The sequence below is a fragment of the Lacerta agilis genome, chromosome 10 (assembly GCF_009819535.1).
Source record: "Lacerta agilis isolate rLacAgi1 chromosome 10, rLacAgi1.pri, whole genome shotgun sequence".
In the NCBI taxonomy this organism is placed as follows: Eukaryota; Metazoa; Chordata; class Lepidosauria; order Squamata; family Lacertidae; genus Lacerta; species Lacerta agilis.
Genome location: NC_046321.1, coordinates 46,635,021 through 46,662,461, shown reverse-complemented (window position 1 = coordinate 46,662,461; position 27,441 = coordinate 46,635,021). Strand labels below are relative to the sequence as shown.

General features: G+C 42.3%; 1 protein-coding gene across 5 annotated transcripts in view; it reads right to left on the bottom strand.

Annotated features, from left to right (window-relative positions):
- Positions 1 to 477: 477 nt before the first annotated feature.
- Positions 478 to 27,441, bottom strand: part of SLC38A4 (solute carrier family 38 member 4) — a 39,643-nt gene continuing 12,679 nt past the window's right edge. For 2 of the 5 annotated variants that reach the window (XM_033162362.1, XM_033162365.1), the window contains exons 2-16: positions 16,191 to 16,434; positions 15,522 to 15,612; positions 15,315 to 15,430; positions 13,345 to 13,418; positions 12,563 to 12,655; positions 10,952 to 11,033; positions 10,774 to 10,856; positions 10,593 to 10,651; positions 8,474 to 8,752; positions 7,831 to 7,910; positions 7,217 to 7,317; positions 6,651 to 6,775; positions 3,685 to 3,829; positions 2,451 to 2,548; positions 2,243 to 2,344 (exon numbers count right to left, since the gene is read on the bottom strand). In XM_033162362.1, the coding sequence (XP_033018253.1) occupies positions 2,243 to 2,344; positions 2,451 to 2,548; positions 3,685 to 3,829; positions 6,651 to 6,775; positions 7,217 to 7,317; positions 7,831 to 7,910; positions 8,474 to 8,752; positions 10,593 to 10,651; positions 10,774 to 10,856; positions 10,952 to 11,033; positions 12,563 to 12,655; positions 13,345 to 13,418; positions 15,315 to 15,430; positions 15,522 to 15,612; positions 16,191 to 16,309 (1,647 nt within the window). In that variant the 5' untranslated portion in view covers positions 16,310 to 16,434. Of the gene's footprint in view, positions 2,345 to 2,450; positions 2,549 to 3,684; positions 3,830 to 6,650; positions 6,776 to 7,216; positions 7,318 to 7,830; positions 7,911 to 8,473; positions 8,753 to 10,592; positions 10,652 to 10,773; positions 10,857 to 10,951; positions 11,034 to 12,562; positions 12,656 to 13,344; positions 13,419 to 15,314; positions 15,431 to 15,521; positions 15,613 to 16,190; positions 16,435 to 21,861; positions 21,965 to 25,706; positions 25,723 to 27,441 lie in introns of those variants that run through there. The other 3 variants (XM_033162366.1, XM_033162363.1, XM_033162367.1) reach the window with 3 other exon arrangements.

Here is a 27,441-nt window from a genome sequence, read left to right as displayed (position 1 = left end):
CATCTCACGGTTTCTCAGCCATACCAATGACGGTATTCAATTCAGTTTTACCCATTGAATGGAGACCCATTGAAATTAAATGAACCTAACTTGGCCATGTTCATTGATTTCAGTGGGCCTACTCTGAGTAAAACTTCATTGTCTACCACCCAAGTACACCTAATAATGTGCTTTTGCACTTGCAAAGCAGTTCAAGCTGGGGCTTTTATGCTTCTCTTTAGTGCAGTGCCACAATTTGCAACACCGTATACCTGGGAAGGCATGAGTTTGGCCAAACTACGGGAGGCAGTGGAGGATAGGGGTGCCTGGCATGCTCTGGTCCATGGGGTCATGAAGAGTCAGACACGACTGAACGACTGAACAACAACATACCTGGGAAACAAATCCCATTCCCAGCAAGTAGTGTTGAATCCTAAATTGCAAGCGTGCTCTGTCTGTTCTAAAAATAAAATGTTGAACAACACATTGACAAAAGCAGGCCATAACCCTGAATTCTTGAAGTTTATTGTAATAATCCATTTTGGTAACATCTGACTGCCTTATTCTACTTGGGTAATCTTTTGGACTTCCATAGATAAGTTCCAAACACTGAGATGTAAAGTGAGCCCCTCCGGAAAAAAACCCTCCCTCCCCTGCTTTCAAAATGGTATAAAGGTTGTGACTATGAAAACAACTACACAAATAAGATATATAAAAATCAAAACATTGTATCGTACAGCAACATTCAATAGTGAATAAGATTATATACATAAATATTTATATAGTACATATATAGCAATGATCACTGTTTCCTGCACTGACCATTTATCAAACAAAAATGCATTTAACAATACTGGTAAGTGTGCTTTTCACGTTCCTTGCGATCTCCTTACACCCATCTGAGTTATAGTGGAAGACTTAAGAACTTCATAGGAGCTCTGGTAGATCAGACCCAAAACCCATCTAGTCTAGCATTCTGTTTATACAGAGGCCAACTAGATGCCTCTGGGAAGCCACAAACAGGACCCAAGTGTGGTAGTCCTCTCCTGTTCATGCCTCCCAGACAAAATGCAAACAGAGATCCAGCTTGTCTTAGAAGGTAATCAAAACAGAATTATAATTGCAGGATCAGGTTTCTGGCTAGCAGAGGCATAATATTTTGCTCACCACAGGGATCCTACCAGAACCAGCCTCCCTCTAACAAGTGCTACAGTGACAAAGATAAGATGTGCTTGCTATGAGATTGTTGTCATCATGTTAAGGGTTCCACTCATCCTTCAGTGGCCACCAGGAATACCTGACAAGAGTATAGAGGCTTCATATAATGCTCATAATGGCGGCATCACTGCCAATTGGAGAAGCTTTGAAGGCCCCCCTAGGGCAAGACACAATCATATTGGTGTGGCTAGTTGTTGTTGATTGTAATTGACAGTAACTGCAACTTGCTGAGAGAGATGGGACAGTTACGCCCCACCAAAAGCAACGGCAGCCAGTTGTTGTTGTTTTTTAACAGGAAAAGGAGATTGCTGAAAGTTATGATGGCCAAGAATTGACCATGCTTGTGCACCTTCAACACAGAGCACTTCTGTGATCACCTGTCCATATAATTTATTGCTCGATAAGTAAAATACTTACAAAGGGTTGGTGCTCACAACTTGACCGTACTTGTTAACTTTATGAACAACCATTCAACACAATTGTTGCTTTTATTTTCTCTTCCCTTCTGTGTCTATGTACATGCATACACACTATACATACATATATACACACACTCAGTTTTGAGCTGTCGGTGGTCTTAGCTTTTGAACAACTCCCAAATATTCCAGCCTCTATCTAGAAATAGGGTGCAACATATTCTGTAATAAACCATACCCACAGACAATTTTACAAGGCACTAGGGTAACTTCTGAGCTACTACATTGTCTCCGTATTCTAGAAACTGTGGTTATCAAAACAACAATAGCAGTAACAGTCTGTTTCAAGGACTATATACACATTTTTTTAATTCTATCCTGGTCCAGAAAAGTTTGGCACAGGCATTAATGCATAAATAACAATCCCTTATTAAAGGGCACTTGAATATTCCATAGGATCCTCCTAGTGGCATTACTAGTAAAAGTCTTTGGAATTTTGCAGTTATTGACTAGAAGCAATGTCCCCTTCTATGTGTCAAAAGTCTTTTCCCCTCTTGTTTTGGATGATTGCATTCAACCATTTCCAACGCGAAAGAAGAAACAATTATTTTCTATTTTTTTCTTCCAGATTAATGCTGCTTGGAACCTGGAGAGTTGTAAATCCAGTCCAGGAGAATTAGTGTCATGCTTCCAATCATAAAGATGACACCAACAATCAGGAAAACCAGAGCCTGTAATTGAGAAGGAAAAAGAGAAAAGAAACCCATATTAGTGGGGGAAAGGGTTTATGATTTGGTGATACTGAACTGCGGTGCTGATTGCTTTCCGTCTACTTACCCCGATCTTCTGAGGGGACCTGAAAGGTTCTTTCTTGACAATCCGGAGATAAAAAGCAGCAGGAAGAATAAAGATCAGCATTGTGGCAGCAGAGGCACCTGAAGCAGAAGACACAAATGGTTAATGTTTAGTAAGAGACAGCAGCCTTAGAGGACCACCTCTCTCCATATGAACTGACCCGGACCCTGTGATCATCATCTGATGTCCTTCTTCATGGGCCACCTCTATGAGAGGCCCAGTGGATGGCAACACAAGAGCGAGTCTTTTCTGTGGTAGCTCCCTGGAATGCTCTCTTCAGGGAAGCTCACCGGGCGCCTTCATTGCATATCTTTAGATGCCAGCCAGAAAGGAAGATGCCAACAACTGCTTTAAATGTATAGTGCAGATGGGGCCTGAGTTTACTACTCACAAGTAAGTGTGCACAAAACTGCAGCCTTAAACTATACAGTCGTACCTCATGTTGCGTTCGCTGCGGGTTGAGAACGGCACGGGATATGAACGCGCCGAACCCGGAAGTAACGGAACGGAGTACTTCCGGGTTCGGCACGTCGCGCATGCGCAGTTGCATGCAGTGGCGTCACGTGCATGCGCAGATGCGCCGAATCGCAACCCGAGCGTGCGCAGAAGCGGTGCTGCGGGTTGCAGACTTCTCAGGATACGAACGGGGCTCCGGAACAGATCCCGTTCATATCTAGAGGTACCACTGTATCTAATAGTTCAATCCCATGCCTGTCTACTATGATATAGGCATTATAAGTTCAATATGACTCACCTCCAGGTAAGTGTATATCGGAAGGCAAGCTTTAGTTATAAAAGGCATGCCTGAAGCGAAAGGTCTTGTTTGAAAGGGCTGGTTTCCTGAAATCTGTCATATCAGACTTGGTAACTGATTTCAGAGCATGGTGTCCACCCTCCAAAAAGGAGCAGTTTACTGGTTGCCAACAGCCTGATTTGGGTGTGTGTGTTAGTTATGGGGTTGTAAAGAAGGCCACATGGCACATACAGATCTGTCTTTCAACCGAGGGGGATGGCCTAGGCCCTGAGAAGGAACAGCCTGGAGGTTGTCAGCATTGCCCCCACCCCCCAGCCTGAAGTAGCTGCCCCACTCTGCCCAATGGTATGGCCATCTTTGCTCCTACTGCACTGAATTCTGCAGTACAGGTGTTTCGGCAAACATTATTTGTTTTCCTCGGAGGAACAGTAAGATAAGTTAGGATTTTATTCCAAAGCATACCTATGAATCCAAAGATGTCTCTAATGCTAGGGACAAAAATAACTAAGACGTTATTGAAGGCGAGGATTGCTGCAGCAATCACAAGGTGTCTTATCCAGCTGAAAGGCCTTCCGGGAAACAAGAGTGCAGTAACCGAAGTACGAATCTGTTGAAAGAAAAAAGAAAAGAAAATGTTAACCAGCATATTTTATCATCTTAAATTTAGAATTGATGCTGGGTAATTATGCAGCATAAATAAATAAATAAATAAATAAATAAATAAATAAATAAATTTAAAGCGCCCTGTCTTTCTCTTCATCTTTATAAGCATTCCCTTTTAGTGCTGAAAATGTTTCTATTCCATATTACGCAGGCAGTTAAGAGTGCATCTCCCACAATGGTCTATCAATGTTTATTTTTAATTTCTTTTTGCTTTTAACTTATTTTTAACTTTTCACAATTTTATTGTTTGGTTTTATCTTTATATAGTGTTGTAAACCACTGTGATATTTATAAGGCTACAGCAGTATATAAATCTTTTTCATAAATAAAACAAACCAACAACGCTAATAGTTTTATGACTAACGTGTGTACTTTGCAGCAGAATTCGAAATATTGATAAAAAGTATGTAAATGGGAGATAAATACTTTGAGGAAAAGATGTTTCTGCTACTAGAAGAAAATAGCACACTCTTTCTTTCTTTCTTTCTTTTTAGTAAAAAAGAAATACCACATGCAAAAATCCTTTGAACTTCTTAACTCAGTAATGGTTAAGTACATGGGGGATTTTTTCCCCTTATTCTCAAAATTATTGTAGGTTATAAAGAAAGCAGACGCCTTTGCTTTCAGTGGAAAAAAAGTGTAATGTAAGTACTCGTACACTCGATCATTCAGTCTATAAATGACAGAGATATATCAGTTTTGTTTGCCCTGACCTTGCAAACTTCCCAAACCTGAACAGCTTTTCTGCAGCTTTTGTACTTGCAGAGATAATACTGTAACTAGGTAAAAGGTCAAGGCAGCGCCACTTGGCAACTGCGGATAGGGTTACACACTCCAAGTCCTTTGCACAGCTGAAGAAGCAAAAATGTCTAAGTGCAACAGGACAGCAAAAACGGCTAGCAGATCAGGGTCAATTCAGACCCATGCTGGATTACCCAATTACCAGGAAAGCACCCAAAAGGTGTTTTTTATTTTTTAAAAGAATTTTACATTTGATATTTCAAAAGTAGTCATCATCGGAAAAATCAGAAGTTTGTTAGACTTCCTTGTCTCTGCCACACATACTTCCCCCATTTTTCTGTCTCTTTAATATTATTTATGCCACCTAAAAAAGGCCCTCGGTGAACAACAATGTGTCAGGACAAACTCGATTCCCTTTCCCTGTTGTGTAGGGAAGCAGACATGCTTCGCTGAGGAACTTCTCCAGAATTTTGCAATCAGAAAACCTAGCAATAAGCTGCTATTTCAACTCCAGCATACATGCAAGTTTTGTGACATTTTGGAAAAACAAAACCGTATTTAATGGTTTAGCCTTGTTTTTTTAAATTTTGAATGACATGGGGGAAGGCACTACAATCATTTCAGTGTTTGGGGCCTCTAGAGGTCTTAATCTGACCCTGTCCATAAACATTCCCTCTAGTACCAATGTTTGGGAGTAAGCACAGACTCTTATATAGCCAAAAAATGCACCACCCTAGCGCATGAGGAAGGTAGTATTCTGCTCAGGAGAGCTTCAAGGTTCGAAGGAGAGAAGAAACTTTTAGGGGGGATTCTAAAAAGGGGGGGGGGAAATCCCACATACACTCAAAGCAGAATAGCCCAGTGAGAATCAAATGTGCTCTGTAGTTAATAGAAAATCTGAATATCTAGTGGAGAAGGGAAAACCAAAGAATAGAATGGGATGGTGTTCTGGAAGAGGGATGAAAGGGTGTCTGGAAGACTAAATCCCACACCACATCTTGTTATACCTCCCACTTCTCCACACTAACTGGGAGCTTTTTTTGGAGTGATTCTGGCACTTCAGAATGACCTTTACAATGTAAGGTTTACCGAGGCATTATGCCATTAGGATCCATGGGGAAATATATTATTACTGTCTGAATTTGGGTAGTGGGGTAGGGGGATATTTCATAGCTTATCTGGACCCTATGAGCATGAGACAAAGCGTAGCCTTCAGTCTTGCAATGCAATATTCCTTTAAGGACGTTGTGTAACTGTAACTTGAGAAACTCAGGGGAGCTGATAGCTGTTGTAGTGTGCAAGCTGAGAAGATCTAACACAGGTTGTTGGAGATCTGTCAACAATTCAAGCTGACTTGAATGCGCCCTGCTTTCATACTTAGTCACCTCCCTGGAGAAAGCACATGTGTGCTTACTACTTTGGGAACAGGAATAGCAACAAATACATAGCCCAAAGTCACCAACAGCTACAGCAAAAGTGGCACTGAGACCTGGGCTTTTCCCTGCCCCTCTGCCATTTCCCCTTAAATGCTTAAAAAGAAGTAGGAACTGCTTCTTATAAGCTCTCTCAAAAAGAGGTTCACGTGGGTAAGTGTAAAGTGGTTAAATCAACGTAAAAAGGAAAAACAAACACCGGGTTCCTTTCTTGTTGACGTAATCGGGGTGGAGTTTTTTTGTGTATCTCTCTCTATCTCTCCCTGTTTGTGAATAATTATTCACACTTGATTTTAGTGGCTTTGACAGATGGGTATTACTGTTTATGGGGCAACAGGGACAAATAACAAGTCCAGACTAGAAATAGGGTTGTCATATGCCCGGAATTTCCCAGAAAATAGTGTCAACAACTTTGAGTTTCATTTCCCCCCAAAAAACTCAACCAGGGTCGTGACTGGTCTGATCAAAAGACCCCCCCATAAACATGGAAAAGCAGCTACATGGCTACAGTTCAACATCCAGTCTGTAAAAGGTCCTCTGGTATGGGCTGCTCAAAGATCATTTAATACCGGTAACAGTCTCTTGACTTACAGGGAACAGGACTATGGGCACAGTCAGGGTCACAGCCACAAGTACAGCAAGGCGAACCATCAAAAGCAGGGTGTCAAAAGTGTACACTTTGGTGTAGGTATGAAGCAGCTCATCTTCCACTTCGCCTGCAAAAGGGAAATGAAGAAAGTCAGCTTTCTCAGGCAATCTCATGTCCACTCACTGCCATAGACATATATGGGGACACACACAAAATTGCAATTTGAGAAGCTATAATTAACAGACCAGACAATTATTTAGCTTTGGGAGGCCCAAATGAGAAATAACACTTAACCATGTTAAACACTAGCAGTTGTTTTAGTTGCCTAACTTGCTCTGAAGCTGCAGGGCAAGCCATGGGCCTATGTGTCGTACTGGAGGGGGCAGGCTCCCTGGTGGCCCATACCCACTCATGATTTGCTGGTTAGGCAAAAGTAGGTGGAGTCAGAGGCTTCCTCTTGCGCCTGGGAAACAGTCCCTGGGATTTCCAGTGTTGGATCTCAGCGTGTGCACGGGAAATCCAGCCTGCAATGGCACCCATCTCAATTACAGAGAGAGTTTTGACTCACCATAGAAAGTCAGGTAGCCAAACAGAGCAGCAAGGAGGTACATGACGAGCATCCCGGTGATGGAGACATTGGCAACGCTTTGCATACGTTTTCGTGATCGGCTGAGTGGGAAAATGAAAAAAAAAAAAAAATTAAAAATACGCATAATGAATGAAGAAGCCATTACTTTCTTGAAAAGACTAATTAGCTGAAGTAATTGTGTATACCGCAATGCCCTTTATTGCAATTCCTTTTATTGAAGGAGTGGGGAACTGTGGGACTCCATCTCCCATCAGCCCCAGCCAGCATGGCCAAAGGTCATGATGATGGGAGTTGTAGTCCACACACCAACCACCACCACCACCAAATGCCTTAGTGACATGACTGGGGGAAACTGAGCCCCTGGCAGAATTAATTTGGCCCTTGGGACAGGGGTTCTCAATCCCTGAACTAAAGGATATAAATATATAAAGACAACAGCAAAAGCAATAAATATATGAGGAAAATTAATAGGGGAAAATAATTCATTAGTAGAAAATCAATTAGTATTTTTTAATTAAAATTAGAAAAGGAGAGGGAAGGTTTCAATAATGAGCCTATTTTAAGTAGAGTATATTGATGAGAGGCAATCTTACTTTTTCAGTTCACTGTATATGGGCAGCACTTCAGGGTGGCACACAAACGCAAAGGCCAGGATCGGTATTGTATAGGCAGTCTAAAGCAAAAAACAAGATCCCAGTTGTTGGTTAGTTTTTTCCACATCTCACTGTGCACGTTTACTGAGCAAAGTGACTGGCTTTATACTGCAGCTGTTCCAGGTAAAGGTCTAGACAAAATGGAAGCACTGAGTAGGGACTAAATGAAGGAACACTATGCAATTGGTTATCAAAATGATATCTTGTGTATAAATTTGGGGAACCATAAACACAGCAAAGAGATGGCATAGCCACTGGCCACCACCATCCCCTGTGTACTGCTGGCTCGAGGGTAGCCAATGTAGTGTCCTCTAGATGTTGCTAGATCTCCCACCAGCCTTAGCCAGCAGGTCCCAATCAGTATTTATTAAAAAGAGACAAATAATCTCAATCTAGATAGACACCCAGTGGGTCTTTGGTCTTCAAGAGGAGCCCAGTAAATGCTTCAGACTGGCATAATGACTGGGGCAATCTGGTGACACCTGCAACTCCCAGAATGACTCTGTGCCATAAAATTCTGTCAGTCAAGGGGCAACAGCAGGCAGGCAGTTCTGTGTGAAGCAAAATCGTAAGAGAGCCTTACCCGTGAGTTAAACACAAAATATTTGGGGGTACACTTCTCATCATCCTCTCCATGGGCTTCATATTCTACTCCGCTCTGATGAGTCTTATCTTTGGCTTCTTCAAAACTGGAATACTGCTTGTAGGTGCTGTCCAACATAAAGTTTACTTCGGAATTGGCAGAATCGTTGGGTAGCATCACGGCATGCAATGGAGCTGTGGTGCTGTTGTAGGACCAATTGCCAGCACCACTGCCCAAGACTGGGAGAGGGCACGGTATCTGGGATTTCTTGTAGATGACCTAAAGTAAGATTACAAATATACATACATATCAAGAGACTGAATATGGCAAATAAGAAGTTGAAATGTTGAATGCCTTTACAAGGCAGCTCTGCCTCTCGTGGTTGAGTTACCCTGCTCTGCTTCTTCTCTAAACTCATTCACAATCTCCAGTTACATGTAGGTCTGCCATAGTCAAGAAAAAAAAAATCCTTCCAGTAGCACCTTAGAGACAACTAAGTTTGTTCTTGGTATGAGCTTTCGTGTGTATCTGTGTATCTGAAGAAGTGTGCATGCACACAAAGCTCATACCAAGAACAAACTTAGTTGGTCTCTAAGGTGCTACTGGAAAGTTATATCTAATTAAGTGATGTTTCTGTTTTCCTGTTTGTGCTGTCTGTGATTGATTCCTTGCAGTCACAAGTGGGGATAAATTCATGGCACAACAGAACTGTCAGGAGGGATTGGGAAAAGAAACCACAGAGCTCGGGTCCTGGAGAAGCATTCCAAAGGTCTGCTCTGCACACACAAAAAGCATAGAGCATTCTGAAGGGCCACTCTAGTCCCCACACTCTGCGCCATGTGCACCAAAATCCTCAGGGGATTTTTTTTTTTTTTTTTTTTTGTTCTCCAGCAGCTGCAACAGAAAATTATGGGGAGCTTTAAGGATTTCATTTGAAGTGGGTGGGTGGACCTTGCAGGTTGACAGCCTCGATCCTGTAGCAAAGCTTATTCATCTTGTTCACAGGCATTTTGCATATATTACAGTGCCCTGGTGTCCTTTGGGTTAGCAGATGGCTACAATACTTATCTGCTTACTCCACAGAAACTCAACTAAGATTGAGATGAAAACATTCTGAAGCACGCAGCTGTCAAATTTTCAGAAGAAAGGGTTTGTTGTTGTTTTTGGTTGCTGTTTCCTAAAGGGGTGTGCATCATAAAGATGTGTGTGTGTGTGTGTGTGTGTGTGTGTGTGTGTGTGTGTGATGAAAGTGGACAGGTAAATGGAAGAGGAAATTGATTTGGACTTGAATGGTTCCTATGCTTATTTGGTCTACTGCCTGGGATGTCTTAACAGGTCTGCTTTGCAGCTTGGAAGCATGGTTAATCCCAGGAGCTGCTTGCCCAGCAAGGTGGAGCTGCAGCAATAGCATTCCAGCATCAACATCACTGGCATTCACAAGGGGAGAGGTCATTGCAGTATGGCACACTGGCTGCAGTCCAGTGCTGACGCCATTGTGCTATGCCGCGCTCAACTTTCTGTCACCTCAACCCTTACCCTCACCCCAAGTAAGCTACAACTAACTACACTGCCGAGGTGAGACTACTGTTGCAGCTCTGCCTCTCGTAGTTGAGTTACCCTGCTCTGCTTCTTCTCTAAACTCATTCACAACACGGCCAGACCATGCCGTGATCTTGTCTCATTTTTATCACTCTGGGCTACTCAGCACACTTCCTAAACCACAGGCTCATACTTCTGTTGCAACAGTTATGGTGTAGACTTAGTCTTGTTTTTAGGGGTGTTTTTTTTTGGTTTTTTTTGTTCTGAGGTCCCAGATCTCCTGCCTCTTCTCCTTCTTTTAAACTTTTGTTGTTGTTGTTGAAAGCTTTGCTTACAGGTGAGACCCCAGCTATCTTCAATTTGCTCAGAATCCTAAATTTGCATCTTTACATATCAATCAGCAAGTGTAACAAATTTGCACCAATGGCCTGTGCCCTGAGTGTGATATGTCTCTAACAGCATCCCTGGCTGGAGCTACAGTCCACACTCTATAAGCACACTCTGTTGCCACTTACACATATATTACACATACACACATGGTTCTGCATATGTTGCTACACCATTTCCTATAATTACTTACCACACTTACGAAGAATACCATGCAGGTAAGTGAAAATCCACTTGTATAACCGAGATACCCTACAAAAACAACAAAGTGAACACACAGTTAAACCACAGGTGCAAATTCGACGACCAACTCAAGAGTTTGATAGAGGTAAGTCATTATAGATGTATTTTAATAAGGTAGTTGATTGGTTTACCTAAATTCTTCAGAAGTGAAAGTGGAAGAATCACACCAATGCTCACAAATATCACAAGGTAGTTCCCGTTTAGATACCATTCCCTAGAATGAGAAGACAGAATACCCATTTATCAATCAAATCTGTTGAGGTTATAAGGAGACTTCGTTGAATTAAAGAAATGTAAACAAGCCCATACCCAGAATTCTCTTCTAGCCCTAGAAATGCTCTGAGTACTTCTGGAAGTTCGTACTTAATAATGAAGAGGTAGCTTGACATTGCTGAAACGAGAAAGGATGAATAGAGTATGAAGACAAGGTCTGAAAAAGGGTACCCAAAACATTCAGATCATTACATTTTCAGTTAAACAGAAATGCTGTTCATGTCAGCTTACATGGGGAAATCATTCATTCAGAAAATGATGAGTTTTAAACTTTGGAACATTCTCCCTTGCTTCTGAACTTTCTCATCATCATTGTGATAGGATTACCCACCTGTTACAATGGTCCTTACACTCCTATATGGGACAGCCAGAAGCCCAAATGCTCTCTTACCCTTTGATCAGAACAGTTACAGCTCATTTTGATGTTGTGCTTCTCTGTCATTTAAGGATGCTTTCATATGGCTTGGTTCAGACCTAACAATCAATCAATGGGCTGTCACATCCCTCTCTTCCATGCTTGGGCAAAAGGAGGAGTCTGAAAACTTCTTCATTTGCTTTTGAATAAACCGAACTTCCCCATCGCACTCAAAAACAGGGAACTGTAGTTCATTCTAATTGTTGCTTTGTTAGGATAAAACCACAGTGCCTTGTTTCTTAACACTGAAGCATCCACAACTACTCTGAACTCAGCTCTTCCAAAGGATATTGTTGGTTGGCTCTGACAGCAGCAGAGTGGAGGCTAGCTCCACCCAGGGCAGGCATGTGGGGCACCCCCACAAGGGGACATGGGCACAAAAGGAACCTGCTGCACCCCTGGGTCAAGCCTGACTTGGGAGTAGAGCTGCCGATGGCAGCGTGCCGCAGCGCAGATGAGGAGAATGAGCAGCAGTGTTGTGGCGACTCTCCCTTCTCTGCTGTGGCTGGTGGTGTTGGACTGATTCAGGTTCCGATGAGGGATCCTGTTGTGGGGGTGCCTGGCGCCCCCTCAAAAAATGTGCTTGCCTCCCCCCCCCCTCACTATGCCACTGGGATGTGATTCCCTGAGAAAACTGAAGTACATTTTGTGCTGTTACAATGATAAGCTAGCAACGCACAGCACATAAAGTACTTCCCATTTTATTCTGGGTTCCTGTAATTTCATTTCTCTGCTTGTGCTTTAAGTATTATACAGGATTAATGAGGTTAGAGCCAGGCCAAAGGCAAGAGTCACACCCACTTTGGCCTTGGGCTCCATCACTGCTGGCATTTGGAAAGTTCACCATGAAGAAATGCGGCCCTTTGGAGAAAAAAGGTTCCCCAGACCAATGTAAGCTATAAAAGATCAACATTAGGTAGCATACAACCTTGGCTGCCAAATGTAACAGAGGAACGGGTCCCACATTGTATATTGTATTTAGGCTTTTAAGTAGATCATGAATGCCATGCTTTGGCCTCTCTCTATGGGGCATTAACATGACTTTTAAAATAGCTTTCAGTATCAGAAATGTCATTGTATGGTAATTACTGTATTGGGCACCATAATTAAGAGTTTATTTCTATGGTGCAGCACTCAGGGCTGCTGTGGCACCAACAGCAGACACCCCCAGCCCCAATTGCTTTTATTATAAGCCAATAAACTCTCTCATTAAAAAGACATTTCCCACTCACCTCCAATGTTCTGCATCGTAAGAGAAACAAAAGCACTAATTTTCCCAGGCCATCCAAATGCCTTTTCGCCTAATTTTTCGTATATTAGTGAACCTAGGAGCGACAGGAAAGAAAAAAGGTTTTACTTCAAATATCTTTTCATTGATTGGGTTTTGCACAACCCTCTGAAGGAAGCCAATTCAGAGGGTAACCATGGATAATAGTGGGGCTAAGGTGCAGTCACTGGAAAGCTATTTCCATGTCTATTCTCTAAGTATGTGATTGATTGTTTCTCTTTCTCCCCACCTGCCCTGAAATCAGTGGAAATTAAAACTGCTTAATTCTGGTTTGTGCCCATAATGGTCACTTACTCCTTTCCTGGGTGGCCAGCAATTGCGGCCCCTCACGTTCAGCCACTATCCCTGGCAGCCAGAGCACATGAGTTTTGGCTGGCCATTTGGGAATTTTCTTGGTCGGCCGGGCCAAAGGGCGGGACTGCCCTCCAAAAAGTGAAAATCAAATGGGCCAATCAGAGGCCCCGCTGGTGGGCAGTGCCTCACTGACTGATTGGGTATTGGCTGCTTCCATGTGGTGTTTTTTTTTCTTGGTCCATGCCCAATCAGGCAGTGGTTGTGATAACACTGTCATTGTTCCTGAGGAGATCTGGGTCATTGTTCTCTGCTGTTTCGCTCTTTAGTGTGCCACGTGCACAAGTTAAACTTGATTTTTTTTTTTTGGTCTGCCTGGTTGGGATGTGGTCTCCTCAAATGACTCGCCCGCCACCTAGATAATAAATGGCATACCTCCTTCCTTGGATGTCTTCAGCAACAGGTGAACCGAATAGAGAGACATTATGGCTACACTGAGCAGCAGGATTCTGTAAGGAAGAACAGGAGTTATAAATCCACGCGCAAGGATAAAATGAACTACACAGATAAGTTAACCATTCCTTTGTAGAGACATCAATTCAGGTGTGCTATTTTAAGTCCAGTAAAGGGGAAAGAGCTTTCATTTTGAAGGACATTGACTATAAGGTTCAAAGGCCTACAGAAGCAACATTCCTCAATGTATTCTAAGTGGGGTTTTTTTTATATATTATCTAGTCTAAATGCAACACAGAGTAAAACATGCTTAAAACTATGGCACATTAAACGCTAAAATATATTTAGCACAGCATGCAGTTTGGCCCACAGATTGCCGATTAGAGCAAGTAAATTTAAAAGCATTATATTTTGTGTCTTTTACCAATGCAACAATGTTCTTCCCTCAGGTCTCTACTTTTTTTTTGAAGAACACCAAAAGTGTTCCTTCTTTTCTTATTAAATAATGCAAGACAACAATCTAAACTTTTCATTCGGCCTTTCTCCAAATTGGAAAGTTCCACAACACAGGTTTTAAGGAATAAAATCATTTGCTGATCTAGAAAGCTTTTTTTAAAAAGAAGTCTCCCAGACTGATTGGCCTAACTATATAGTTTGAAAGTTGCTCAGCGGCATCTGCTGTTGCCTGTCAAAACATATGCTATATGGATGGTGTACGTCAGCTACATGCCAACACAGTCAGCATTTGGCACGGTCAGATGTTAGGGGGCAGCGTGTCTATAGACACATTTCTATTCACAGAGTTTCAGATTTAGTGCCATATGGACAGAGAGCATTCTCTTCCAGTCTCCACAGTAGGGGTAGTATCACTTCGATTGCACAAATACAAATTAGGTGAGTTATTTATTCCTTTGGCATATTTGTCCCAGTTGGAATTGCAACGTTGCTGCTATGTCAAGGAACACAGAGAGAGAGATGGACCCCCCCCTACACAAATATAAATTAATATAGCCAAGTTATAGGCAGGATAGTTGACCAATAATGCATTTGCATTGGATAGATTTTTGGATTAAATATCTAAGGCACGTCTCAAAGTGTGATATGGGATCCTGAGTGAGGGAGACAGTCTTGAATGTGACAACAGCATTGATAACAGTACTGGATTGTGCCATTCCAGACTTTTTGTGTATGTATTTTGACGGGGGTTTTGGTGGCTGTATTCTGCAACATGTCATTGACCCACTAATCCGTGCATTAGTGGTGGATGTATTTGTTGTTCTGCAATGCTTCCCCAATGTTCTTGCATTATTGCAACAAAAGTAGGTCTAAAAAAAAAAGGTAAAGGTAAAGGACCCCTGGATGGTTAAGTCCAATCAAAGGGGACTATGGGGTTGCGGTGCTCATCTTGCTTTCAGGCCGAGGGAGCCGGCATTTGTCCACAGACAGCTTTCCAGGTCATGTGGCCAGCATGACTAAACTGTTTCTGGCACAACGGAACCCCATGACAGAAACCAGAGCGCATGGAAATGCTGTTTACCTTCCCACCACAGCGGTACCTATTTATCTACTTGCACTGGTGTGCTTTTGAACTGCTAGGTTGGCAGAAGCTGGGACAGAACAATGGAAGCTCACCCCATCATGCGGATTCGAACTGCTGACCTTCTGATCGACAAGCCCAAGAGGCTTAGTGGTTTAGACCACAGCACCAGCCGCATCCCTGACCCACTAATAGTGCATTAGTGATGGATGTACTGTATTTGTAGTTCTGCAATGCTTCCCCAGTGTTCTTGCATTATTGCAACAAAAGTAGGTCTGCTCTGAACATGACTAAGTCTAGACCCAACCAATTATACACAAAAATAAGAATAATTTCTTATTTCAGGATATCATAGCTCCAACTAAGACTCTCCCCCCCAACCCCCCCCCCCCACACACACATTGTGGATACCTACACAAAAAGGATGATTCCAGTGTTGGCCATGGCATAGGACAACCCCAAGATTCCACTGCCCATGATGGCATTGCTCAGGTTAAATGATGACATTCCAAATGAAATATCTCCTGGATTCTGTTGGAAAAGGACAAGGAAAATGTGGCATTAGTTATGTTGTGCATCTGCGAGGACACCGCTGCAACTCAACTGTGACTAAGGGACTTACATATTCATCCGTATAATTTTCCAATTTCTTTTTGCCCAGAAAACCATTGGTAAGGAACTTCTGACTTTCGGCATCATCACCAACAAAGTGACTAAAAACAAAACAATCAAACAAACAGATAAGCAAGGAAAGAAGAAATAAATGTCTTTGCACTTTAAAATTCAGGCTTTGGTTTTACACCGGTGTTGCTTTATTTAATAAATGTATACCCCACTTTTTGAAAAAGCTTCTCTGCAAAGCATCTTTCAATCATATTTGGAAATCTCAATGATATTACAATAACTGCAATGCAGAACTAGCACTGCTACGAGTGCCACATAATACTCATTTCCCCCTTGCATGAAATCATTCTTTTATTATGGCCACGCCCGCAACTTTGGAACTCCCTGCCAATTGACACCAGACAGGTGCCTTCGCTGTACTCTTTCTGGCACCTGCTAGAAGCCCTTTTGTTTAGGCAGGCCTATCTAGACATGTAGAATTCCTAGAAAAAGGTAGACGGATGCCTTGCTTAACTCATTAAATGCAACTATACTAAGCAGAACAGTGTACATTATCATTAAATCTTGTGATGTGTGACCCACTTAGAACTGTGTGTTCCTCAAGTAACGACCGAGTGGGTGGGCTTGCCTTTTTTTTTTATCTTCTCATTCTGGCAATTAATTGTACCTGCTAATAGTGGCCTTTTCTGGATCTCCCATATCGGTATAGGTGTCTTCAGTGCTGTCGCCGCTGTTGCTCTCCTCATCAAGGTCTGTGTTGACTTTTCGCAGTTCCATGCGATCCATTTGAGCTGTCAGCGATTTCAAGCACACACACACAACCCCCGAGGCGTCTTCAGTGTCAACAGAACTGTACCTTCTGCTTTAAAGGTTCCGCCTTCGCAATATGTTGACTCTCAGAACACTCCGTTCTATAAACAGAAAACCAAAGACTTCATTAAAAAAATTCCTCAAATTAGGTAAAATATGTGGGAGCACCACGCGGATTTATATTCGTTTTGTTTTTTTAAAAACTACATTTCCCCTCTAGGAAAATTCTGAGTAAATTAGAATTCTATCCAGAGTTTATTTTCAAAACGATGTAGGGAAGAATTACATATAATGGTGAAGGTGCTTTCTTCAGCATTGCTATTATCATTAATATATCACATTTATTTATTTATTTGCAGCCAACCTTTCCTCTAAAAACTGAAGAAGTGTGAATCTGAAGAAGTGTGCATGCACACGAAAGCTCATAACAAGAACAAACTTAGTTGGTCTCTAAGGTGCTACTGGAAAGAATTTTTTAATTTTATTTTGTTTTGACTATGGCAGACCAACACGGCTACCCACCTGTAACTGGATCTAAAAACTGGGTCAAGGAAGCTCACAAAAATAATAATATAAGAACCCATGTGAGCAAAAAAGAGGAAATAATATGAATGATAAGTAACACAAGTCACCACAAGTAGATATTTAAAAATGTAGCTCAAAATAACTATTGAATGCACTCAAATTATTATTATTTTTTTAAAAACACCTCAGCATCTGCCTAAAAAGACAATGAAGAATCTACCCATAGTATAGGCAATACTGTGTGCAATTCACTAGGTGACTGGTGAGATTTCACATGCGGTGCTGCACTTATAGAAGGAATCCATTTTATATGATGGACTAAGGATTCTGATTGGAAGATTGAACAACGGTATTGATGAGACTGTCATTCCCTTGAAATAATGGAATTAAGTCGAGTCAGAGTTAAACAGCCATTGGAAGTGATTCTATGTATCATTTGGGATACACACACACACACACACACACACACAAGCACAGTGCTTTGTTTCTAAAAAAAATTGTTAGGGGTACTCTCATTTTCTTACTCCTATTGAAATTCTGCCCCTCAATGAGGCCAAATGTTTAGGGGTGCATCCCCCCATAATAAGCAGTGTGTGTGTGTGTGTGTGTGTGTGTGTGTGTGTATCAGTTACTGATGCACAGCAACCTGTATTTGAGACAATATCTATCTTCTGGTATTTGGTCAGTTAGATACCTTAACATCCTCTCTGGGATGAGGAATGCCCAGTGACAAAGAGCTATGAAACACCACAGCAGAGACAAGTGAAATATCAAAAGATTGAACTTAATGAGGATAAAGTGCAAGGTCAAAGGGAACTAGTGCAATAAACAAAGACAAAAAAAGGCTACAGACATGATTGATTCACCCACATTTATTTATTTCCCCTGTTCTCCCATCTACTTCAGCCTAAGTTCCAATGAGACTTCAGGGCAAAAGTCTCTCAAATGTCCAAATCCCTTCCTTTTATCCTCATCTGGACTTTGGGCCTCCCCAGACTGGTGACTTTCTTGTGATTGTATTCTGCAACATGCCACTAATGTGCTGGTTGTGAATTTATACTGCACCATCCACAATTTTTCTCCTTTATTAGTTGTTTTGTGATGCTTCTGCAACGTTACCAAATTGTTGCTATCCAGAGGGGTACTCTGGTGGAAAGGATGTCTGGAGTGGCCCACTGTGCCCAAATATCATTAAACGTTGTGGTCAGTCAAGACACCACAAACTCTGAATCCCCAAATAAACATTGATATTGCTGCTCCGCCCACAGTTCCAGTTTCCCCAGTTCTGTGATCAGTTGTGTTATACTTTTGTTGACGGAAACAGTAGCTGCCTTCCCTGTTGAGGTCATCTCCAACTACTCTCTAATTTCCCATTTCTTTTCTCTTTGAGTACAGTGGTACCTCGGGTTAAGAACTTAATTCATTCTGGAGGTCCGTTCTTAACCTGAAACTGTTCTTAACCTGAGGTACCACTTTAGTTAATGGGGCCTCCCACTGCCGCTGCGCCGCCAGAGCACGATTTCTGTTCTCATCCTGAAGCAAAGTTCCTAACCTGAGGTACTATTTCTGGGTTAGCGGAGTCTGTAACCTGAAGCATCTGTAACCTGAAGGGTCTGTAACCCAAGGTACCACTGTACTTGCTATATATTTTTCAGTCAGGTCAATCTACTCTAACTCCCAATCCATCACCTCTCTGTCCTACAATTTGCTGTATCTTGCAGATATATAGAACCAGTTCTCAGGTAATACTAACTATGACTTAGAAGCATTATGTTTAAAGCTACAATGGCTTGTGCCCCCAATACTTCAGTGGGCACTTCACCCTTTACTCTCTTGCCTGCCTATTCAAATCAGTTGGAGGGCTGCTTTCTTCTATGTTCCATCTGTGGGAGCTGTATATTATGTGGAGACATGGAGGAAGGCCTTCTGTGCTATCTCATCCTGGCTGTGGAATGCCCTCTGCTCATTGGCTCCATCACTGGTCTCATTCTTCTGACAACTTAAGACCTGGCTATTCACTTAATTGTTTGTGGGATGTAAACTGCAATTGTATTTCATGTGCTTATGTAACCTGAATTTTAGCTTTTAAGAGGAGTGTTGATTTGATTACTGGTGTGTTGTTTGTAATTTTGTGGCTTGGAACCCACCCTGAAATAAGCATTGCAGTCTGAAAAAAGAAAAGAAAAGAAGAAGCAATGAGAAAATGGCGGCTCTTAGAGAGAAGATCACGACCCCTTTGCTCCTCTCCCAATTCTATTGCTGCTGCACTGCTATGAGCTAAACCATTGTTTGTCTTAGTGTTACATTCAGACCCAGCCTTGTGGTTGATCTTCCCTAGACCAACCACAGAACCAACCTTTGCCATAACTTGTAGCAAGATAAACCATGGAGTCTGGGCTCAGAGTGAACATTAAGGCAACCCATGGCTTCATTCACAGCAGCAGCAGGACTGGAAAAGGAACAATGTGACTACAGTCTTGTCTCTGGGAACCTGTGCATTTGCTTGTTCACATTAATCCATGGGTTGGCTGAGCATTATCTGTGAACTGGGTCACAGTGTGCACATAGGAAGATTGGAGGGTTTGGGATCCTTCCAAGGTGGATCTCCTCTTTGATTGACCTTGCACTTTCTCTTCATGTCTGGGGCTCTTGGCCACTCATCTCTGGCAGAGAGCTACTGTAGTTTAGTGGCTTAGAAACTATGCTGTTTGAATCTTGTCTCTGTCATGAACTTTCTAGGTGACTTTATTGAATCACTCTTGCTCTCATCCTGTCAGGGACTGGACTGAGGAGGAATGGTGGGGACTGCCCTCCCTCTTCCTGAACATTCCCGATAAGAGGAGGACAGTATAGATTTAGAACAGTGGTTTGCAGAAGGTCATAGTTCAGAGGCTGCAGTGGGGAGAAGCTGGGAAATATTGGGAGAGCAGCAGGAAGAAGAAGAAGCACCAGGGGAGAGACAACTGACAGACTCAGTGTCTTTGGAAAGCATTCCTGACCCCTCCCTCCCAGGACCAGGTGAGCATTGAGAGTAGTAGAACAGAAAGCTCAGCGGCAGAAAGCACAGATCAGCCAGAACAGGGATTACATAGAATAGGAGAGACGGGGGGGACGGGACTTTACTCGGAGCAGCGCCATTATCTGAGAGTCAGCATCATCCGGCTCTCTCTGTGAATATTGAATAAAATACCATGGTAAGAACTTCTTGTTTTCCCATTTCTGGCTGCCAGCCATGAGGGAGGGGGATAAGATTCCCTGAAGCCTGACACATCTTCATGTCCCCATCCACAATATCAGAAATAGTGATTTGCCCTAATGGGTTGTTATAAGGCTTACAGGTAGGTCACGCATGTGAAGCAGTTTAAACACCTGAAAGAGCCATACGAATGTAGGGTATTTAGTGTAATGCATGGGTGGACTGCAAGGATCCATCTGAAAGAGTTGCAGTATAGCTGCCCTGATGTAGCGACTGACGTAGTCAGACAAGATCAAACATTATTTTTGCCTACACAGGTCAGCTCCTTTCACTGATGTGAATGGGGAACCCACATGCCCAACAGCTCTATGTGTATTTGAGAATTCATGTGAAGCCCTGCATTAAATAGGATTGCAGCACTTGACTGAAGGGCATCATCATCATTTGCATTCCCACCTTTCCTCCAATGAGCTGAAGGCAGCACACCTGATTCTCTTCCTCCCCATTTACCACACCACAATTTCATAAATTGTTATAGCAAAACCACCCACAAATTCATCAACTCAAGATGTCTGCACAAAACTGTCCACCATCCATTTGATGAAATAATATATTGCGTGCCCAGGTGGAGACCCCCCCCGACCCTGAGAGACCACCAGAAGGAATAATAATTCGTGACAACATGTTATGGAATTCAAAATTGGCCACAATTTTATTAAACCGTTCAGACGTAGGAAGACCTTGGCTTAGTCATTGGGTGTGTATCTCTCCCAGCCAGGGAACTGGGGCTCCTCAGGGTTAATAGGATAGGGGAGTCTCAAGCGGACCAATGGGAAGCCTGCCCATTCAGGTCCGCTCGGCTGGCCCCACCACTGAACAAGCCTCTGGTAGGTTTAACTGGGGTTTGGTGGGAATCCTGAATGACTAAGGTGACAGGGTGGTGGGCCAGCCCCCCCCCCCAGCTGGTGAATCCCACATGGTTCGGGGAGATGCTGTGCAAGGTCCCACAAAGGCTGTCACAAAGGGAGGTGTGAGCGCTCATTATTATTTCCATCTGTTTCTTTTTAAATATCTATATCTTTATCTATCTATTACAGCATGGTCATTTTGATTAGCATTTGTAATTAATTGACACTGATAGCAGTTTACATTCCTGATCCAAATGCACAGATACATGCTAAACTCTAATTCCTATAGAATATTTGAATGGCACATTTTTCAATGGCTTAGAAATACTCAATTACTTACAATCATGGTATTTGCTGAGAATAACCACAGGCAAGGAAACAGAATCACATAGTTGTTAGCCAAGAAACTATCACACTTCACTCTATATCTACCAGTATAACACATTAATTGGATATAGTGTTCCAGAAATTAAGTCCCTAAACTTGAAAGCACCACACTATATTTTAGCATTCTAAAATGTTGCAGAGCTGAATGTTATTATGAGAAATCTCAGCAGCACAAGCAGTTGTAATTTCTTTTGCCCCAAGTTTAATAAGAATTTCGTATTTTTCCACATGGAATATTAGTCACTCGACAGCAAGAAAACTGTCACCCATTTTGTTGAGTGTAAACATACCGTTCCCAACAACGTCCTGTCATATATTTATTTATAGCATGAAAACACTGAAGTTGATGTGCGGAGAACTTTAGCATATTTTCCAGTATCCACCCAGTGGCTAGAAGTTAAAGAAGACTTCAGATCGAAAAGCATATAGCAAAGCCTGTATTAAAACCTGCAGTATCATTTTTAAAGAAAACATAAGGAAAGAACACCGTGCTGTTTGATATAGTTTCCTACCAGAGACAGGCAAACTGCATATGGCTTTCTGTGTGATCACTCCGGTCGCTGTGTGAGAGTGGTCACCTAATCTGGCATTAGGTCAGAGAAAACTAGCCAGGCTAACATTTCAGAGGATTGATTGCTGAGATACAAGGAACTCCAGTTAGAGCAACACAAAATTATGTTGCCTTTGCCATGCTATTTTGTCCCTCTGGCAAGCAGAATGACATTGCATTATGACCCGAGGCATATTCAAAATCTGTATCTAAACTTAAAAGGACAGTAAGCATATTTGAAAGTAAAATGCCAGCTGAAAGAAAGTTTAAAAGTACATAAAGAAAAACTAGCTAAAAAGTCTCCAAATTATTCAAATTATTAATCTTCCAGAGGAAAAATAGCTAAATTCTTTTTTACTGACATTATTCAACAGAAAGATTTAGGGTAATATATAATAGACAATTAGTATTTATTTAAATTTCCCCCCTTTTGCTATAGCTTTGGGACTGCATCTACATAGTTATAAAAAACGCTCTAGAATGCTCTGGAAAAAAACAACAACCTGTTTTAAAGTTCACAATGGAACATTTCATGAAGTTCCAATTTCAGCTCCACTGCACCATCTGGTGTCACAATGTTATAAGGCATTATAATGTTTTCTTTTTCTTTTTCCAATTTGCTGAGCCCTGGTTTGCAAAATGCATTAGGATAAAAATGATCGCTACAATCTAGCAAGGCAGATCCTTGGCACAGTCTTGTTGTGCACATCCGATTTACTTGCAAATCAATGCATGCTTGGATGTGGATCCATATCGCATGCTCGTCTGGGGCATACTAAATTTTCTGGGTGCATTCTGCAATGTGGATGCAAGTTGTGCATCCCATATGTGGTCAGCAGTTGTCTCTGCAACTAGCTGAATAAATTTAAAGCTGGATTCAGGCCAATATTGTTTTAGTCCAACAATGAAATGGAGGACTTGTTTCCTATAGTGTGTTATTCCAACCTGAGAAACACTTAAATTGCTTCTATCTTGGATTTGCTTACAGAATCAAACTAAACTGAGTTCAAAGAAAGTAAAATGCCTCTTTTGAACACGGTCCACTTGCCTGTCTCTGTCCATCACAGGAGAGGTGACCCTGACAGTGTAACCAAGGCCATCAGACAGAGTTCAAAACTCATAGCACGCACATGGTGACCTGAGATTGACCTAAGATGGTGAACAAAAAAAATGTGACTAAGGTTGCAATCCTATACTCATTGACGTGGGAGCTATTGAACTATATGGGCTTTCCTTCTGATTAGAGAATAGTGCAATAAGCATACAGTCATAAAAATCCTCACTTAGACGTCATCACTATTAAAGAGAGACCTACATTTCATTAAGCATGAATAGGATAATTGCCTGGGATGCTCTAGCTGTGTAAACAGATTCAAGGAAAGCCTGAGTAAACCTTAACAACTCTGCAATCCTTGCTGGTGCGTGCAAACTCTGAAGCTGTTCAATGGAGTATAACATTATTTATGTTTGTGTACCATCAATGCAAGCTGTACGTTTCACCCAGTACTGCAGATATTTCTGCCCATGGTGCACGGAGGCGTCAACACGAAGCAATGATACTTTGAAAGACCATTTGGTTCTGGGAGCTTCCTAGGTTTATGCCCCATCTGGTTTCAAAGGAGTTGGAAGTATTATGTAGGCATATCCTGGAACTGCATAATCTAGGAGTTATCTGGAGCCATGGCAGCATTGGATTCAAGCAGTTCCCTATCAGGGATCGGACTCAAGAGGGCGAGATGGAGGAGAGGAGAATGGTGGAAATCACCCCCCCCCTTCTCCTGACATTGCAGGAGAAGAGGGAGACAGCCTTGATTTACAGCAGAGCTTTGAGGGCTTTGAGGAAAGTCACAGCTCATAGAGAGATTAACAGAAAAGTTGGAAAAGGGTGGGAAACTGCGGCAGGGCAGCCAGATGACACATTGTCACTGGAGAGTATTTCTGATCCCCCTTCTCCCAGAACGTGGTGTTTGTTAAGAGTACAGGAACAAAGGACTCAAAGACATTTGATCACGAGTGGCCTCTGTAAGGGAAGAATGCTGTTGCTAGAAAGGAGGAGCCCAGTTAGGAGCAACGCCGTTATTAAGGCTTGCTGCGTTGTTTTGTCTCTCACTATTAGGATTGAATAAAACTCATTAAAAAGGACTCTACTTTGTTTCCTCTGCTCTTGCTACAACCAGGGGAGGTATAGCTTTCCTGGAGCCTTGACGTACCCCTACACAGGAAGCCAAGTCAATGGGCGCAAAGTTGAAAAGATCCATAACTGAGAAGATGCATTGGGGGCACGAAATTTTAGCCTCACTCAGGGTGCCATATTACAAAAGATTACCAAAATCTGCCCTGGCCATGGGTTCTGCAAGCGTGCAGTGGTATCCAGGCAAGACTGCAAAATGGTGCTCTCCCACCGGGGAAGAAGGGATAAGTGAAGAGCCACATCAGGAGCAAGTGGGGAATAAAGATCTAACGGTAAATTGGGAACAAGATTGGGAGGGGACCAGCAGTGCCTCCTATTTGCCAAGAGGACGCTGTACAGGTGGCATGGGGGGGGAATCTGCTGTCACTGCTACCATGGCAAGAGCAGCAGCAGTGGGTCATGCATTCCTTGCAGGCTGCATCTGCTGCCCCTATGGATCCTGCCACCTGAGTCAGATGCCTCACCTTGCCTTATGGATGGGCCAGCCATAGCAGAAACCACATCCACAGAAATATTAGGTAAAGGTAAAGGTACCCCTGACCATTAGGTCCAGTTGCGGACGACTCTGGGGGTTGCGGCACTTATGTCTCCTCTATAGGCTGAGGGATCCGGCGTTTGTCCGCAGACAGCTTCCAGGTCATGTGGCAGCATGACAAAGCCGCTTCTGGCGAACCAGAGCAACGCACGGAAATGCCACTTACCTTCCCACCAGAGCGGGTACCGATTTATTCTACTTGCACTTGATGTGCTTTGAACTGCTAGGTGGGCAGGGACTGGGACTGAGCTCACCCCCATCGTGGGGATTTGAACCGCCACCTTCTGATTGGTAAGCCCTAGGCTCTGTGGTTTAGATCACAGTGCCACCCGCATCCCTTACAGAAATATTACATTCCTTTAAATACAATGAAGAGTTGGGCCCCATTTCCTGAATAGCATACCTAATTATCAAGCCATAGATTGATACATCCATGTTTGCAGGTTGTAAATCTTGCATGTTTTTACAGGTATGGACTTCCATAGAACTAAATTGCATTGGTTTGGGGTATCGCCTGAAGACAGCAATTTTTGTAGAAACTTAGCTAGTTCTGGTCTGATCAGCAACTGAATGGGAGACCACCCAGGAAACTCCTGTATATTGTCCTGTGTCCATGAAGGAAATGCAAGGAAACAGAGAAGCAAATGAATTGGAAGCAATGAATTGGATGAATTGGATCTAATCATTTTCAGTTTCTAGATTGATGGGAATTTAACTCGCTATTACTTGCCAATCACACTGCAGACAAGATTTCAATGAGAGCCACAAAGGCCCTCCCCTTTTCCTCTGTCAATTGTGAATGTAATAATTAGCTACATAAATCGAATCTAGCCAATGATAGCTAAATTATCTCAGAATTTAGAATCAGAGATTGTATGGAATGTCTACACACACACACACACACACACACACACACGCAAAGTAAGTTCCAACTGGTTGAAGAACATTTGGCAGTAAAAATAACCATATAAAATCTGTTACTGAATATTTTTCAACCCGTTTGTATTTAAATGTGAATTATTAATTTCATATTCATTTTAAGATTCCTTACTTAAAAGCACAATGAATCTTGCAAAAATACCTTTCTTTCTTTCTTTTCTTTCTTTCTTTCTTTCTTTCTTTCTCTTTTTCTTATTTCCACACCAAGCTATAACTTATTAATTTAAAAATGGCACCTGTCTTTCAGAGTTTTCTCATTTAAGACATTCTAGAGCTAGACAACGATTTAAAAGCAAATGGGAGTGTATCAGGTAAACCAATCATCAATGCAGATAACCCAACACCTCCATTTGTCATACTTGCGTCAGCTCTTTTTTTAAAAAAAAAAAAGAGAGGAAAAAGATAAAAAAAAATCCTGGTGCACGTTCAGGTCAAATATCACTGCTACTGGAGCTATTTGCTTTTTGGACTTGGAAGTTGTACAAAAGGCACATCTGCAGAAGATCTGACATAGACTTTTTCAACTGTAGGCTGCCTATTTTACTCATCTGTACACTACTTTCAAAGAAGCGGCTTAAGAATTATAAGGTATTTTTTCTGGATATTACAATTTCTGTAGACTAAAGCAAGGCTACAAGAGGTCAACAGCTCCTCTTGTTTTTATCTTGCTCCTTGCCTCAAAAGCAAAGTGCTCTGCTGAGGTTTTCAAAGAGGTTGAGAAGCAAAAGCAACAGAACAAGGTACTTTTCACACAATGCAGAGTTAATGATGACATTGCTTGCTGCAAGAAGCCACTAATTAACATGTCACTGGAAAAAAATATTACTATAAGCCAATCATGGTAATATATGAGTTGTGAACTTCCATGATCAGTGGCAGTATACCTGATTTCCAGAAGTTGGGCATTGGCATCTGGTATTGATATTGTCCTTATACCTTACACGTAAAACTCAGAAAATAGAATGCTGAATTGGATCATTTTATTGATCATTTTATTGATTCATTGCTTGTGCAATGAAGCTGTCCTATCCCAGGGCATCTCCCTACCACCTCTGAAAGTTTGCTTTTGAGGTTTTAACACTATACAGTGTAGAGTACATACAATCACCTGGGAGTCAGTTCCACTGAAGTCAAGGGGACTTACATCTGAGAAGTTGTACTCTTCAAAACCAGGAGACTCTCTAGAACTATGAGGGACGGGTGGAAAGGGCTGCAGGGCAAGGGGGGAAATCAATGGGATTAGGGCACAACTCTTGCACAACACTTTGCAAACAGCCAAACCCCTTTGAATCCAACCACAATATAACCAGAACCCAGGATATATCAATAGTTATGGCAGTTCTCTACCCGCATAACAGCATTCATTCTAATTTCTGTGATCTACCATCAGTGCCATCCTGGTTCCATGGAAAACCAGTGATGATTACAGATTTAGGAACAATGTGGTCTAAACCACAGAACCTAGGGCTTGCCGATCAGAAGGTCGGCAGTTTGAATCCCCGTGACAGGGTGAGCTCCCGTTGCTCGGTCCCTGCTCCTGCCAACCTAGCAGTTCAAAAGCACGTCAAAGTGCAAGTAGATTAAAAAAAAAGTGCAAGTAGATAAATGGGTACCGCTCTGGCGGGAAGGTAAATGGCGTTTCTGTGCACTGCTCTGGTTTGCCAGAAGCGACTTAGTCATGCTGGCCACAGGACCTGGAAGCTATACAGCAGTTCCCTTGGCCAGTAAAGTGATATGAGTTCTGCAACCCCAGAGTCGTCCGCGACTGGACCTAATGGTCAGGGGTCCCTTTACCTTTACCTTTTTACCATCAGTGCCATGGAAAACCAGTGATGATTACAGATTTACAGATTACAGATTTAGGAACAATCAATAAA